The sequence below is a fragment of the Rhipicephalus sanguineus genome, chromosome 9 (assembly GCF_013339695.2).
Source record: "Rhipicephalus sanguineus isolate Rsan-2018 chromosome 9, BIME_Rsan_1.4, whole genome shotgun sequence".
Classification (NCBI taxonomy): domain Eukaryota; kingdom Metazoa; phylum Arthropoda; class Arachnida; order Ixodida; family Ixodidae; genus Rhipicephalus; species Rhipicephalus sanguineus.
This window is the reverse complement of record NC_051184.2, coordinates 43,782,527-43,798,557: the sequence shown is the minus strand read 5'-3', so window position 1 is coordinate 43,798,557 and position 16,031 is coordinate 43,782,527. Positions and strand designations below refer to the sequence as shown.

General features: G+C 47.6%; 1 protein-coding gene across 1 annotated transcript; it reads right to left on the bottom strand.

Annotated features, from left to right (window-relative positions):
• Positions 1–5,661: 5,661 nt before the first annotated feature.
• Positions 5,662–14,248, bottom strand: LOC119404122 (chymotrypsin inhibitor Ani s 6-like). Its single transcript, XM_037670725.2, has 2 exons — positions 14,190–14,248; positions 5,662–5,946 (listed from the first exon to the last, which is right to left on the bottom strand). Exons 1-2 carry the CDS (start codon positions 14,245–14,247, stop codon positions 5,729–5,731), a joined length of 276 nt encoding a protein of 91 aa, XP_037526653.1. The 5' UTR covers position 14,248; the 3' UTR covers positions 5,662–5,728.
• Between the last annotated feature and the right edge of the window lie 1,783 nt (positions 14,249–16,031).

The following is a 16,031-nucleotide window of genomic DNA, read 5'->3' as shown; positions in this document are numbered from 1 at the left end:
ACTTGAACATCTAACTACTGAACTCGATGCAAGCCAGTTGACGAAGTTTCGAAGTGCTGAGGGACAGTACTCGTCTTTCGATTCAGTGTGTTCATTTGGCGGCGGCGGGAATGTGTTGAAAACAGAAGAAAACGGCCGCCGCATCTGGGGCATACGTATCATCATCATGGGATTAGGGTATTCCATTAAAGGGGAAGAAGACGGGGCAGCCATGGCATCAGTCTCATTTCTTTACAGTGCTGATGAGGATGTCCATGGTGGGCCTTCAAAATAGTGCGCGTATCCGCAGTGGGGAATGGAACAACAGTTGGGTGATTGAATTCCCAGCTGACCCAAGACATGTAATTCCATCAATGATATGTTCCTAAGGAAATGTCACACAGAAAAGAAAACGATGGTGGTGTGTATGATGATAATATCCTCTTCCTGATGGCACTCACCAGCAAAGGGGAGACAGGCTAAGAACCGTGAGGCAGGGTGTTTGAGGTAAAGACCTACGAAGCAAGTGCTTCGTAGGTATTTACCTTAAACATCCTTTACCTTACCTCGTGCTTATACTGAAAACTGTCTCTGTGACATCTCGTGATGCATTTATTTGCGACTGCTGGAGTACGACTGTCGAATGTCAGCTCAAATGGGTGGGGTCGTGGCGGTTACCCAGTCGATTGTAACGACGATGATTATAACAATGTGCCTTTGAAACAGGGCACGTAACCGCAATGGGCGATGGCAAGTACTGGGTAGTTTAATTCCAAGTTAGCAACCTAATGAAGTTCATCTTAAAGGGCAAATCTGTCATTACAAGAGTGTTATGTGATCGAGAAGCGAGACCTGGTGAAATACCCGGACAGGTACACGGTCGTATGTCATTGTTGCGGAGGCACTCCAGCACTACCGCATATAACATACCCGGAGAGTCTCGGTGCACTCTAGGAATATGCGACAAATACGAACGTTGGTGAACTGTAGATCGCAAGTTAGGTACGGGATATAGGAGTAGAAAAACATACACATCACAGGGCAAGCGCTAACTCGCAACTATCCTTATTAACCCGAAAGAACCCGAAACCCCAAAGCAATGCTATCGTATAACGTTATCACAACCATATCATAACCCTAAAGAAGTTGTCAGTATGCAGGTTGTGTCAATGATACTTCTCTGGTGTTGCACAACAAAGGAAAATAATATTTAGATTTGATGTTCTAATCTGCATTCTCGCGATATGTCTTTTTGGGGTTATGATGGGCAGTGCGCTTGCGCATTCTGGTTGTATAACACACGCACGCGCGCACACACACACACACACACACACACACACACACACACACACACACACGCACGCACGCACGCACGCACGCACACACACACACACACACACACACACACACACACACACACACACACAGGTGTGTCGGATTTTTTCTGGTTTCGTCAACATGTTGCATTCATTGTAAAATTGTTTTATTAATTATTTATTTACACTAGCCGGCATCTTGTGCAGAAGGTGCAAGAAATGACACAGTGTGTTACCACTACTGTGTCATATGCCTTTGTGTGGAGCGTTTGAGATGCCGCAAACAAAGCGGCAGTTTAATTTTTTGACGTTTCCGCGGCGAGACGCTAAGCACTCCAGCTGCCCTGACACTCGTCCATCGGAACGCACTTCATGTCGTATTTTCTTCGGTACAGGCCTCTCCGGCAGAAGCATCCGTATATCCCCGCATTTCGACAGAAGAAGGCGGCGCCGGGTGGGAGTCGAGCTCTATTGTCTAGTGGACAATAGACCTTGTCGCACTCCCCCGCAGTTCGGAACTCTTCGTTCTTGGGGCACGAGGGTGCTGCGAAAAGAGCAGAAATACCGAGGGTGTGGTCTTTATTGATCGCTATTGAGCGCTATAGGTATCGAAGTAAGGTACGAAAAGTTGGAGGACGCTTGAGCTTCGCTTTCAAGAGTAGAACGCGATAGCGTAATCGGACCGTGTTCGTATCGCCTTCCCAATCGCTAGCCTTGCTTCGCTTTTCGGTGGAGACGTAGACAGTGCCTCAAGGAAAGCCAAAGTACGGACGCCCTCCGTGTCGAATATTTATGCATGCGGCAATGCGAAACACGGCCACACGGCGGGGCGATGCCTTGCGCCATCTCGCGGGGGATAATCAAGCCGCTGACGAACCGCCGAGATGTGCGTACCACCAACGCTAAATTGTGTATATAAATAGCTCGCCGCAGAGGAGGTATGCGTGGTGGCCGAGCGGTAAACAGATCGCGCCACGGAGCGAGGGGTCGCAGGTTCGAATCACCGCTCGAGCCAAATATTTTTTTTATTATTTCTTTATTAACACGAAAGTGTTTTATGCCGGTGTCCACCAAGTATATCCGTCACGGATATGACGTTGATAAAATGGACGCCAACGAGTGAGAAAGAAAAAAACCAAGAAAAAGATACCCCGCTGGGAATCGAACCCACGACGTTGCGGCCGCGACGGCAAGCGCCCGACGCACTACCGACTAAGCTAACTCGGGAGATGCTAGACACGGTGCGAACGCGCCTTATATCTTTCACACATTCTCTTTCGCGGCGGGCGGAGCGGGGCGGTGCCGCCGTCTGTGAGATGTGAAAAGAAGTAATGCTTCACGCTCGACATTTACTAGCGCTTACTCCGAGATTGCACGCAATATCGGAGGTCATGGTTAAAGCGTCTCGATACCAGAGCGGTAGACTGGCCGCGCTGGCGTCGCCGAGGCACCCTTGACGCAGTTACGTTCTTTGCTTTTGGCTTCGTGTTAGCGTGCGTCGGCTCATCGGAGTATTGCAGCTCCCACGTGCACCAACGGGATTTCTCCGCCGCCGACTGCTTCAATTGCGAGAGCACCGACTAACAAAACTGCTGCAATATGCGTTGCAGAAAGGACGCGAGTTCGACGGGCGAATGTCGTGCCTTGGTGGAGCGAGAGCAGCGCCTGTGAGACAGAGGCCAGCGGGACGCACGCGTTTGCGGCTCAGGCTACGAACCTCTACCTCCCGTGTTGCTGAAGTGCAGTGTGTTATGTATGCATGAGCACAGGCGTCGGCTACCCATTACTAGGAGGCGCACACCGTGCCGTTTCTCTCCTTAATTGACGACGCTTTGAAGAAGTGCATACCGGGTACCAATGTTGATTATGAGCTTGTTGATATCATCCTTACGCGGGATTCACGATTCGCTGTGTCCAAATATACAGGGTGTTTCAAGAAATGTGTCCAGTATTTTTTAAAAGTCACAGAAAGGAGGTATCTGCGTGCTACCTCCGGCGTTACCTTTACTGTGGGAAAGGGCATTTTGAGATGCGTACAAACATTAATTACGGCAGTAATTATAGAAATTAAGAAAATTAACTTTTTAACCAGGGGAACTAAGTGGTCGAGTCAAATGGACGAATGGAAGCCCTTCCAGAGAATAGCCCATAGCCGCTTTGAAATTTCTGAAAGGCGGCCACTGGTAATCACCGCGGAGAGATGAAATCTGGCTCATTTTGCTGGCGATACCGAAACCTATGCACCAAAAAGCGCGTCTGCCATTCACTGCGGAAACGCCCTCCGTGACGACATTGTTTCCCTCGCACGGGGTGGGGGGTGGAGGATAAGCTAGCGCCGTTATCATCCGTTCGTTTCGTGCCAACGCTTATCCTCCTCCCTCCCCCCCCCCCCCCCCCCCTCCCCGTGCGAGGGATACAGTGTCGTCACTGAGGGCGTTTCCGCAGTGAATGGCAGACGCGCTTTTTGGTGCATAGGTTTCGGTATCGCCAGCAAAATGAGCCAGATTTCATCTCTCCGCGGTGATTACCAGTTGCCGCCTTTCAGAAATTTCAAAGCGGCTATGGGCTATTCTCTGGAAGGGCTTCCATTCGCCCATTTGACTCGACCACTTAGTTCCACTAGGTAAAAAGTTAATTTTCTTAATTTCTATAATTACTGCCGTAATTCATGTTTGTACGCATCTCAAAATGCCCTCTCCCACAGTAAAGGTAACGCCGGAGGTAGCACGCAGATACCTCCTTTCTGTGATTTTTAAGAAATACTGGACACATTTCTTGAAACACCTTGTATGTTTACAGCTTCAGCTACCGTGCGCAACGGTTTAATCATGATCATGGGCGTTTGTCGTCGCGATATAGACATGCCGTCAACATGGGTGCATCCACGTCAAACGGTGCTACAGCTGCCAAACACGAATAGACATTGTGCAAGCTCTCATATATCACTACACAATAAGCAGTACTTCTGTGAAAACACGTGTCACTTTCGTGTTATACCGATTCCTATGACAGAGGGATCAGCCATATTTTTTTTGCACCTACCTCACATTTTCGTTCACGGACAACACTGTTTTTTCGCTCACAACCAAAGACGCCGCCGCCGCCGACACCGGAATTTCTGTGAAACGAGCTTTTTAACGCTATCGCGTTAAAATTGGCAGGCGCCCCTGTTCCTTCACTTTGGTGCCTTGCAGTGGCACTCGCACGTCGACGTTCGTGTGCCCTCGTGTATTCCTTCGGTTAACTTTTTGTTTCGTCGCACCGCCGAAGCGAATCTCAGAGGCCACGTACAAGGAAGCGCGTGGTTGAGATCTGCTCCGTCAGGTGCCTCAACGATCCCAGCTGCTCACATGAAAATCGTCTGCTCCTTCAATGAACCCATTCAAATAATATTCATTAGTTATTGTGACATTTAATTGACCCTTATCTTCAGTAAACTCGTACTCCGATATTGTATGTATCCAATATAACTCTTAATTTGATCTAGAGCCGTCGATTTACTACCAGTTCCATTCATTAGAAGGCATTTTTTTTAATAATCGAAAAAAAAACGGAAGTAAGTGCTCTACCGGAAGTGCTTGGAAGAGAAACAAGGGTCTCACACGATGCTCGCGCCACTAATAATTTATATTTAAAAAAAACGCGTGTCCACTCACCGGAAAACACAGTTTCCATGGCGATGAGTACGATGACCGCTGCTGGTGGTACCTTCATCGCTTTCTCAATTCGACACGATGTCCTGGATGGTTTAAGCAGGCCTCTCGAACTGAGTCGATGTTTTCTTTCACGCTTGAACGCGGGCTACTGCCAATGAACTGTCCCCAACTTTTCTACCAATCCTAGCTGTTAGCGTGACTCGACTTCTCGTAAAAAATTTAGCCTAAATAAGCTGCTTACGTTTTTTTTTTGTCTTTCTCTCCTTTACTTTCCGCCTTCTGCTTTTTATACCAAGATATGATAGTCGCTACGCGTGTGTCAGGACGTCTCGCTAGCGTTTATTTCTTGTTGAACGGAAAACAAACAGGCAGTATTGTTATTGACCGCATTGTGTTTCGGCAGGAACAAAAGACTCACAGGCTCTCGTATGCATTTGCCTAAGACGACTCGAAGGCGAAGGCCACCTTCTTTTTATGGCGATAGCAATTATATCAACAGTTTCGGCTGGTTTTCGCCGTCGCCGCATATAAATATATATATATATATATATATATATATATATATATATATATATATATATATATATATATATATTATATAGTGTGTGTGTGTGTGTGTGTGTGCACGCGCGCGTGGCTAGTGTCATCTAGCACGACAACTCGGGCTAAGTAAACGCAGTGCTAATACATTCACCGCAAGATCGGCTCTGCACATTTATTTTTGCGTTTTCCACGAAGAGTCATCGATGCGTACGCACCGCTTTGAGTGAAGCGACTCTATTTGCTCCAGCACTGGTCCATGGGGACGCATTTCTTGTCGGACTTTCTTCGGTACAGGCCGGCACGGCAGAAACATCCCGTGAACGCTTGCAGGGTACACAATTTCGGAGGTTTCTCTTTGCCGGGAGTGGGCGGAGTCGGTTTTGTTTCCGGGCAGTTGACAGGGTCGCACGCTCCCACAGTTCGATACTCTTCGTCCTTGGGACACGATGGCGCTGCAACGGAAACGTTACGTGGAACGTGACGTAGGGTGCCCCAATTTGCAGCTCAAGCCTATAAGCAGACTAATCAAAGAAGCATTTTCGAAACGCGTTTGAAGTGAGGAGGCAGGCGAAGGCAGAACATGAACTATAGGCGGCATTGTTCAAGGCCGAAAATAGTAGACAACTTTATAACTGGGTATCCAGACCAATTGTTTTTTAACCGCGAAGCCGTCTAAGCCGGCCGCAAAAAACTTTGGTGTGTACAAATGTGTACAAAGAGCTATCATCATCACGAACGGGTATTTGCCACAGAAAGTGGGCAAATCCCACCACTCACCGCTGGACCATTAAAAATGAAGAAGGCGACAGACAGGCTGGAAACACCAATTAAGATTTGTAGACAGACGTAACCAGTAATTGAGAAAAGCTTTAATAAACCGGCGGGATGAACCCAGTGATAAACACCGTGGCCGCTCGTTTCAGCTTCGCTGAAGCATCTGTACGGAGTGATTCAGCGGTACGTACAATGAGAGAATACTAGGGAACGGGAAAGGCAACGGCGGGTGCGAGAAGACCCCGAAGCGATGGAAGCTCTGCGCGAACGACAACGTGCCCGTAAATCTATGAGAAGTGCGAACGCTCGTTTTCAGCACGAGTTTCTGTCTCTGGAGTTGGACACCTGTGACGTGTCTGAGACTGTCTGGGGTTTAACTCGAACCTCTCTGTGCTGAGAATCAACGTAGGAACAACCTAGCATCACTTAGCTAAAGCCGAGCAACGACCTAGAAGCAACCTGGGAACGACCCAGCTTCACCTATATAGCTAAATCCTAGCAACTATCTAGAAGGAACCTATAAACAACCTAGCATCACCTAGCTAAGGCCTAGCAACAACCTAGAAGCAACCAGATTGGACTTAAGAATCGTCCGGCATCACTGTTTGAAGCCTTGCGAAACTTAGCGCAAGCTTTGCGAATTCTTTTTTTCGAATTCGTTGGGCTTGCGTGAGCGCTCCATTATTTTCACTTCACTTGACTTTATTACCCTAAAGACCTCTTCATAGGGGTATTGCATAAGGGGTGGTAATACATTAGTAGATAATTTGCATAATACATAGCTGAATACGAAAAAAAAGATAGGAAAAATACATGAGCTAAAGTGTTATGTACGTCAGCACAGATACACAGACCTAAATAATACCAAATAAAATTTCACGATCATATAGCAGCTTTAACACAAGTCACTTTCATTGTGAAAAGTTTTGGAGTTGGTGTTGGTCCTCCGTAAACCCAAACGAAAGTGAATCACGCCCGGATACTTCACGAGATCCGCGGGAGATTCGCACCTTGTGAACTGCGCAACGAGTGGGTGGTTTACAGGCCGACCCATTACAAAGCGCTCTGGCACAATTAATAATATCCGTCGCCATCACCAACAACATCATCAAAGCGTGCAGAGCTGTGCATATTGCCTTACGGACGCGAAGTGGGCATAGAGTGGAATCTCGTTGACACGATTCTGCATATAATACGTTTTTCGGCCTAATATACGTTTGTCTTTTTATTTCCGGCCAACGTCCCTTCCCTCGGAAATAGCGCATTTTCATGCTTTTAAAATGTTCACATGTCTGCCCAAAATTGGACAATACGGCCGCGAAAGTGGACCTTGACCGATACATCTAGAAATCCTACGTTTATCCTTCGGTATACTCAAACCGCGTCCAACAAGCCACGATCTCCACGTCGCAGATCCGCTGAGGCCGCAGCAGCGTCGGTATTGCGGCGAAAAGATTGCTGCCAACAGCAAGCGACGCACTCGAACACTTGGACGTACTTCGTAGCTTCGTCACGAATGCATAGCTGAGCGAGCAAAGTGCAGCTTCTTTTTTTTACATTTCAGAAGAATTTACTTCTTCACGCTGAAAAGATATAAAAAAATATGGCTGATCCCTCTGTCATAGGAATCGGTATAACACGAAAGTGACACGTGTTTTCACAGAAGTACTGCTTATTGTGTAGTGATATATGAGAGCTTGCACAATGTCTATTCGTGTTTGGCAGCTATAGCACCGTTTGACGTGGATGCACCCATGTTGACGGCATGTCTATATCGCGACTACAAACGCCCATGATCATGATTAAACCGTTGCGCACGGTAGCTGAAGCTGTGAACATGCAAGGTGTTTCAAGAAATGTGTCCAGTATTTCTTAAAAATCACAGAAAGGAGGTATCTGCGTGCTACCTCCGGCGTTACCTTTACTGTGGGAGAGGGCATTTTGAGATGCGTACAAACATGAATTACGGCAGTAATTATAGAAATTAAGAAAATTAACTTTTTAACCAGTGGAACTAAGTGGTCGTGTCAAATGGGCGAATGGAAGCCCTTCCAGAGAATAGCCCATAGCCGCTTTGAAATTTCTGAAAGGCGGCAACTGGTAATCACCGCGGAGAGATGAAATCTGGCTCATTTTGCTGGCGATACCGAAACCTATGCACCAAAAAGCGCGTCTGCCATTCACTGCGGAAACGACCTCAGTGACGACACTGTATCCCTCGCACGGGGAAGGGGGGGGGAGGGAGGAGGATAAGCGTTGGCACGAAACGAACGAATGATAACGGCGCTAGCTTATCCTCCACCCCCCACCCCGTGCGAGGGAAACAATGTCGTCACGGAGGGCGTTTCCGCAGTGAATGGCAGACGCGCTTTTTGGTGCATAGGTTTCGGTATCGCCAGCAAAATGAGCCAGATTTCATCTCTCCGCGGTGATTACCAGTGGCCGCCTTTCAGAAATTTCAAAGCGGCTATGGGCTATTCTCTGGAAGGGCTTCCATTCGTCCATTTGACTCGACCACTTAGTTCCCCTGGTTAAAAAGTTAATTTTCTTAATTTCTATAATTACTGCCGTAATTAATGTTTGTACGCATCTCAAAATGCCCTTTCCCACAGTAAAGGTAACGCCGGAGGTAGCACGCAGATACCTCCTTTCTGTGACTTTTAAAAAATACTGGACACATTTCTTGAAACACCCTGTATATTTGGACACAGCGAATCGTGAATCCCGCGTAAGGATGACATCAACAAGCTCATAATCAGCATTGGTACCCGGTATGCACTTCTTCAAAGCGTCGTCAATTAAGGAGAGAAACGGCACGGTGTGCGCCTCCTAGTAATGGGTAGCCGACGCCTGTGCTCATGCATACATAACACACTGCACTTCAGCAACACGGGAGGTAGAGGTTCGTAGCCTGAGCCGCAAACGCGTGCGTCCCGCTGGCATCTGTCTCACAGGCGCTGCTCTCGCTCCACCAAGGCACGACATTCGCCCGTCGAACTCGCGTCCTTTCTGCAACGCATATTGCAGCAGTTTTGTTAGTCGGTGCTCTCGCAATTGAAGCAGTCGGCGGCGGAGAAATCCCGTTGGTGCACGTGGGAGCTGCAATACTCCGATGAGCCGACGCACGCTAACACGAAGCCAAAAGCAAAGAACGTAACTGCGTCAAGGGTGCCTCGGCGACGCCAGCGCGGCCAGTCTACCGCTCTGGTATCGACACGCTTTAACCATGACCTCCGATATTGCGTGCAATCTCGGAGTAAGCGCTAGTAAATGTCGAGCGTGAAGCATTACTTCTTTTCACATCTCACAGACGGCGGCACCGCCCCGCTCCGCCCGCCGCGAAAGAGAATGTGTGAAAGATATAAGGCGCGTTCGCACCGTGTCTAGCATCTCCCGAGTTAGCTTAGTCGGTAGTGCGTCGGGCGCTTGCCGTCGCGGCCGCAACGTCGTGGGTTCGATTCCCAGCGGGGTATCTTTTTCTTGGTTTTTTTCTTTCTCACTCGTTGGCGTCCATTTTATCAACGTCATATCCGTGACGGATGTACTTGGTGGACACCGGCATAAAACACTTTCGTGTTAAAAAAAACGTGCAACGCGAATTGACCAGCTATACTTCAACGTTTGCTCAATAAAAGTGAGTCGCTGACGGAATATGCGTATTTTCCTCTTGTTTTTAACCTCTTCGGTTAATGCGGTTTTTGCATGATACGTTCTATTTTCCGGTTCCCGTGAAAAAATGTATCGACTGGATTCCACCATATACTTCGCTGATTCGTAATATGACGAACTGTGGCGTGGTGGGCACTTCGCAACTTCACTCTCAGTAGGCATGCATACTAGGAGAATTTCAAACGGACAGTGGTACGCGCACAGATGTTCCTTTCCTCAAGGCACGGTTAAAGTGTCCAATAAGAAAGGAAGCCATGGCAAGCTAGTGAAAAGACGACATGAATGCGGCCCGCCCTTACAAAAACTGTATTTAGACAGTCTATAGACTGTCTATAAATGGGTTTAGACAGTCTATATAGACTGTCTAAACACATTTTTATAAGGGCGATACTCCAGAAGGCGAAGCTCAAGCGTCCGCAAGTTTTCTATACTTTATATATCAACTATAGGGTATCTGCAAAATAGAACAGCACGAAGGACGGGACGAAAGACACAATAACCACAAGACGAGTGCTGACTACCAACTGAGATTTATTTGATGAGAGGTGCCTTCTTTATATAGTGTCACATGTCACCACCGTCTTTCGCCCCGTCCTTCGTGCTATTCTGTTTTGCAAATGTAGCACCAACTTGTCCAGACAAAATCTCTGCTATAGGATATCGGCTTTATTATCATTACTCCTTGCGGCTGCTTCCCGTGCATAAAGCGGCGTTTCCCGTCCATCGGTATCTATTTCGTCGATCTAACTGACGATTGGTTAACTGTCCCTACGCATTGCGCAACAAGAATATCGGCTACCTCTCTGTATTTTCCGATTCACTCAGCTGTCCTCCCGTCTCTAAAGTGTTTCGCCCATCATTTCCCGTTACATCGCGCGCGCTGAGTGGTCTGCAACTTTTTCAACTTTTTCGAGAACTTCCGCTGTTTAGTAGCGGAGCCCCTCTTTAGTAGCGGAGCCCCTCATTTCAACAGGGTCACCACGCAATATACCCGCGTGCTTATACGTATAATAATATCTGTTGCTTCACCTCCCAAAACCACGGTATATGATTATGAGGGACGCCGTAGTGCAGAGCTTCGCTAATTTCGACCATCTCGTGTTCTTTAGCGTTCACTGACACCACGCAGTACACGGGCCCCTACCATTTCGTCTCCAACGAAATGCGACCGCCGCCGCCGCCGCCGCCGGGGTCGAACTCGCGACCTTCGGGTCAGCAGCCGAGCATCGTAACCACGGATCCACCGTGGCGGACGGCTTATACGTGTATATAGGCACGTTAAATAGTAATAATAATAAAAATTACGGCAGCTTGGCACTAGTTGTGCCAAGCCTGAAGGAAAAGCAGAGCTGGGTGGCCCTCCTTGTTTCTCCTTATTTTTTCTTTCTCTTGCTCTCTGTTTCCTGTATCTCTTTTTTTTTATGTTTCCTTCGATTTCTTTCTTTGTATCTCTGCCGATTTCTTTCTATTTCTCGCTTTTTCTATCTTTCTCTTTCTTCCCTTTCTTTATCTCTCTCTCTATTTATCGATTTCTATCTCTATCTCTCCGCTTCTTCTCTCTTTCTTTCTTTCTCTCCATTTCTGTTATTCTATCTCTTTCTGTCGTGCTTTCTGTTTCTTCTATCTCCTTTTCGTGTATGTTTGTTTCTATCTCTTTCTCTCTCTTTATATATGTCTTTCCATGTTTTCTGTCTTTTTATGTCTCTATTTTTATCTCCCTTTATCTTTCTATTGCTTTCTTTCTCTCTCTCTCTCTCTCTCAATTTTCTCTTTCTTTCTATCACTTCTTTTTTTTTCTTTCTGTTTCACGTCTTCCAATTCAACGGGCAAAGTGTTCGTTTAACTTAAAGACTGTAGGATTGGGCGTGTTGGTACATGATTATGAGTGCAAAACAGCGCAGCCGACGTGAGGGGACAGAAGAGGACACAGAGCGCTGAACTTCCAACAGTTTATTTCTTTTGAATGCCTTCGCTTTTATACAGTTAAACACTGTTACATTAGCCATGCGCGGAACACAACGATGTTACAATTCATCACGTGGACAAACCTTAATAGATCTTTTCCCTATCTTTGAGAGCGACAGAGGGGGTACTTACACAATCATCCTTTAAAGAAAAAATCTTACCAGCATCGATGATTCCGCGTGCGATCCGATCTCTGCTTTTGGCGACAATGCTACAATCTGAATATCTTGGTCGACACCCACACGTGCTACAGTGAGCGGACAGCCACCCTTGCTTTGACCGATCAACATTGTACAGATGCTCTTTCAACCTGTCATTCAAACACCGACCCGTCTGACCAACGTAATATTTTCCGCATGACAACGGCAGCTGATAAACTACGTTACATAGACAATCTCTAAATTTAATTGCGTAGTTTGTAGTACACGCCCGATTGGGTCTGGACGCTGGGACAGACATTTTGCACAAACTGCTCAATTTTTGTGGGGCCGAAAATCGAAAGAGTTCGGATCACACGCGAAATGATCGAGGCTGGTAAGATTTTTTCTTTAAAGGATGATTGCGTAAGTACCCCCTCTGTCGCTCTCAATGATAGGGAAAAGATCTATTTAGGTTTGTCCGCGTGATGAATTGTAACATCATTGTGTTCCGCGCATGGCTGGTGTAACAGTATGTAACTGTATAAAAGCGAAGGCATTCAAAAGAAATAAACTGTTGGAAGTCAGCGCTCTGTGTCCTCTTCTGTCCCCTCATGTCAACTGCGCTGTTTTGCACTGATACTCAATTCGTTTAACGCTAGCGCCTGCAGTACTCAGTGGTGCTTGTCATGTATGCAAATCAAATCAAATAATAAATAAATAAATAAATAAATAATTCCTGTGGCACATACCCACCTGTGGAGACTTGCACGACGGAGCACAAGTTACCGATAGCTTAAATAGCTTCGTTGATAATAATCGTTGGGGCTTAAGGTGCCAAACCACAGTGTGATTTTGAGGCACACCCAAGTTCGGAACTCCGGATAGATGCCGACCAATGTCTTTAACGTCTACTCACCTAAATCTAAGTATACGAGTGTTTTTGCAATTCACCTTCATTGAAATGCGGCCGGGAATCGAACCCGCATCCTCGACCTTAGCAGGGTGACACCTAACCTGCTGGGTTACCACAGCGGATAGGTATACGTTCAAGAAACCCCCAGATGGTCAAGGTTAATCGGATGTTTCCTGCTATACCCGCCTCGGTGGTCTAGTGGTTATAGCGCTTGACTACTGACCCGAAAGTCGCGGGATCGCATCCCGGCTTCGGCGGCTGCGTTTCATTGCGATAGCAATTATATGGGCAGTCTCGATGGGTTTTTGCCGTCGCCGTCGCCGTCGCCGTCGCCCAAATTGATAAGATCCCCCCCGCGCATGGTATGTTTTACCGCGGGTAAAAGCGCGCGAGCGGGGGCGACGAACGCGGCCGAAGCAGAGATCAAACGAGACAGCCCATTTCCTTCACTCGGAGGGTGCATCCGATAACATCACCCCGCTCGGGCGGCCTGCCGTCGAAGCAGACAGGAAACGCCCCGCCCGTCTTTCATGACCATGAAAAAAGACGCGAGGTGGGTGTGTGTGTGGGGGGGGGGGGGAGTTGTCGCGCCAGCAGCCACTTTGAACTTTGAATCTGAGGGCGCGGTCGCGATCGCTGGCGCGCGCGCTATCTCGAAAGCCATCACAGCGGGCGGCTCGTATACCTTTCTACGTGCTGCGCTCTCAACGCTAAGTGACTATGCGGAGAGCATCTCTCCCTGGAGCGGCCGTATTCTCTTACACCAGTGTTTTGTAGTTACGCGAGATCGGATACAGAACAGCTGCCAGCCTCACTTCGTATAACACTACAATTTGTTGCTATCGCATTCATTGCTTCCCCCTTGCGGTGAAACCATGACTTTTTTTTATGAAGGCAAAAATGTTTGAGGCCCGTGTACTTAGATTTAGGTGCACGTTAAAGAACCCCAGGTGGTCGAAATTTCCGGAGCTCTCCACTACGGCTCCTCTCATAATGATATCGTTTTGGGACGTAAACCCAACATTTATGGTGGTCCCCTGCTATATACGATGTGCCTCATAACTGCATCGCGCTTTTGGCGCGCGGAACCCCATATTTGTTATTGCAGTAACGAAGCCCTTGAATATTCGTCGACTCAACGTTTGCGACTCAACGTTTGCGACCAACAGAAAGGAATATCCGATTACTAAAGCGTAGAAAAACCATTTGTACAATTGACGAGTCGTATACTGACCTGAAAGCACAGCAACCACGGTGACAAGTACGACCACGACGATAAATAACTTTGGCATCATTTCCGGTTGTTCTTGACGGCTCTTAAGATCGACTTACAGGTTTATATGCAGCCGAGTTGAAGTGGTTTCCTTACTTTTTTCTTCTTCAAATACGTGCGCTGCTTCAAATGATTCATTCGTGGCTTTGTGCTGACCTGAAGGGCTGACAGAACGTGGAATCACGAAACAATGGATTCCGTCGAAAAGTGCTGATTATTTATTTTTCGGTTCTTTACGGCCCGTATTCGATTCTTCACTCCCCATGCAAGTTTCGTGCATGTGTCACGCAACGTGTTATAGCGTTTATTTCTTCCCATGCAGAAAACATGAAGCCATTCTTTTTTGTCGTTCTGTTAAAGGGGCCATAGCACGGTCACCCGACAGTCCGCGGTTTTCAGCAAAAAATAGAAGTCGAGGGTCTATTGTGCGTATACATGTATGAAAAATGCGCTGTACAAGAATATTTCAGTACAAAATAAGCCCTATAGGTCGCCGGCTTTAAACCCCGCCCACCGCCGGCGAACGCCATTTTTCCATGGCATGTGTGACGTCATGTGCTGCAAGAAACGGAGCCGTCGTCTTCTACCGAAGTTTCAGCCACTGCAACCCGGTTCAGTTTTCAATGTCAAGCTGAAGAAAGCTGACACGGCTCGATCGCAGACGCTCGCACAGCAAACAGCTTGTTACGTCACGGCTCGCGAGCGCGCCAGTGTTGCCCGAGTCTCAGGCCACACGCGTCTGAGTAAAAGTATTCAATCACAAATTCAGTGCTCGACCAAATGCGCTAAAACTTTCGCCAGCTTGTTTGTGAACGCACAGGGATTAACCACATAAAACGGATTATGATCGAAAATTGGGTGTCATGGCCCCTTTAGACGTGACGGGCTGCACACGCTGGTCATCCTTTTTAACCCAATAGAGAGAAATATTGCTCCGATTGGCTTGCAGTAAGAATGGCGACTGCGACGGAGGCGCATTGGGAAAAATAGTTCACTGAACCCTTGCTAGATCAAGAGTGGTGTAGAAAAACATGGCTGATCCCTCCGTCATAGGAATCGGTATAACACGAAAGTGAAACGTGTCTTCACAGAAGTAGTGCTTATGATATATGAGAGCTTGTACAATATCTATTCGTGTTTGGCAGCTATAGCACCGTTTGACGTGGATGCAGCCATGTTGACAGCATGTCTCTATCGCGACGACTAACGGCCATGATCATGATTAAACCGTTGAGGTAGCTGACGGTGTGAACATATATTTGGACACAGCGAATCGTGAATCCCGCGTAAGGATGATATCAACAAGCTCATAATCAACATTGGTACCCGGTATGCACTTCTTCAAAGCGTCGTCAATTAAGGAGAGAAATGGCACGGTGTGCGCTTTCTAGTAATGGGTAGCCGACGCCTGTGCTCATGCATACATAACACACACTGCACTTCAGCAACGCGGGAGGTAGAGGTTCGTAGCCTGAGCCGCAAACGCGTGCGTCCCGCTGGCCTCTGTCTCGCAGGCGCTGCTCTCGCTCCACCAAGGCACGACATTCGCCCGTCGAAATCGCGTCCTTTCTGCAACGCATATTGCAGCAGTTTTGTTAGTCGGTGCTCTCGCAATTGAAGCAGTCGGCGGCAGAGAAATCCCGTTCGTGCACGTGGAAGCTGCACTACTCCGATGAGCCGACGCACGCTAACACGAATCCAAAGGCAAAGAACGTAACTGCGTCAAGGGTGCCTCGGCGACGCCAGCGCGGCCAGTCTACATCTCTGGTATCGAGACGCTTTAACCATGACCTCCGATATCAC

Coding starts and splice junctions, on each gene's coding strand:
- LOC119404122 (XM_037670725.2), bottom strand. CDS start 14,247: ATGCCAAAGTTATTTATCGTCGTGGTCGTACTTGTCACCGTGGTTGCT. Junction 5,947..14,189: donor CGTGGTTGCTGTGCTTTCAG/GTCAGTATACGA, acceptor TTTCCGTTGCAG/CGCCATCGTGTCCCAAGGAC.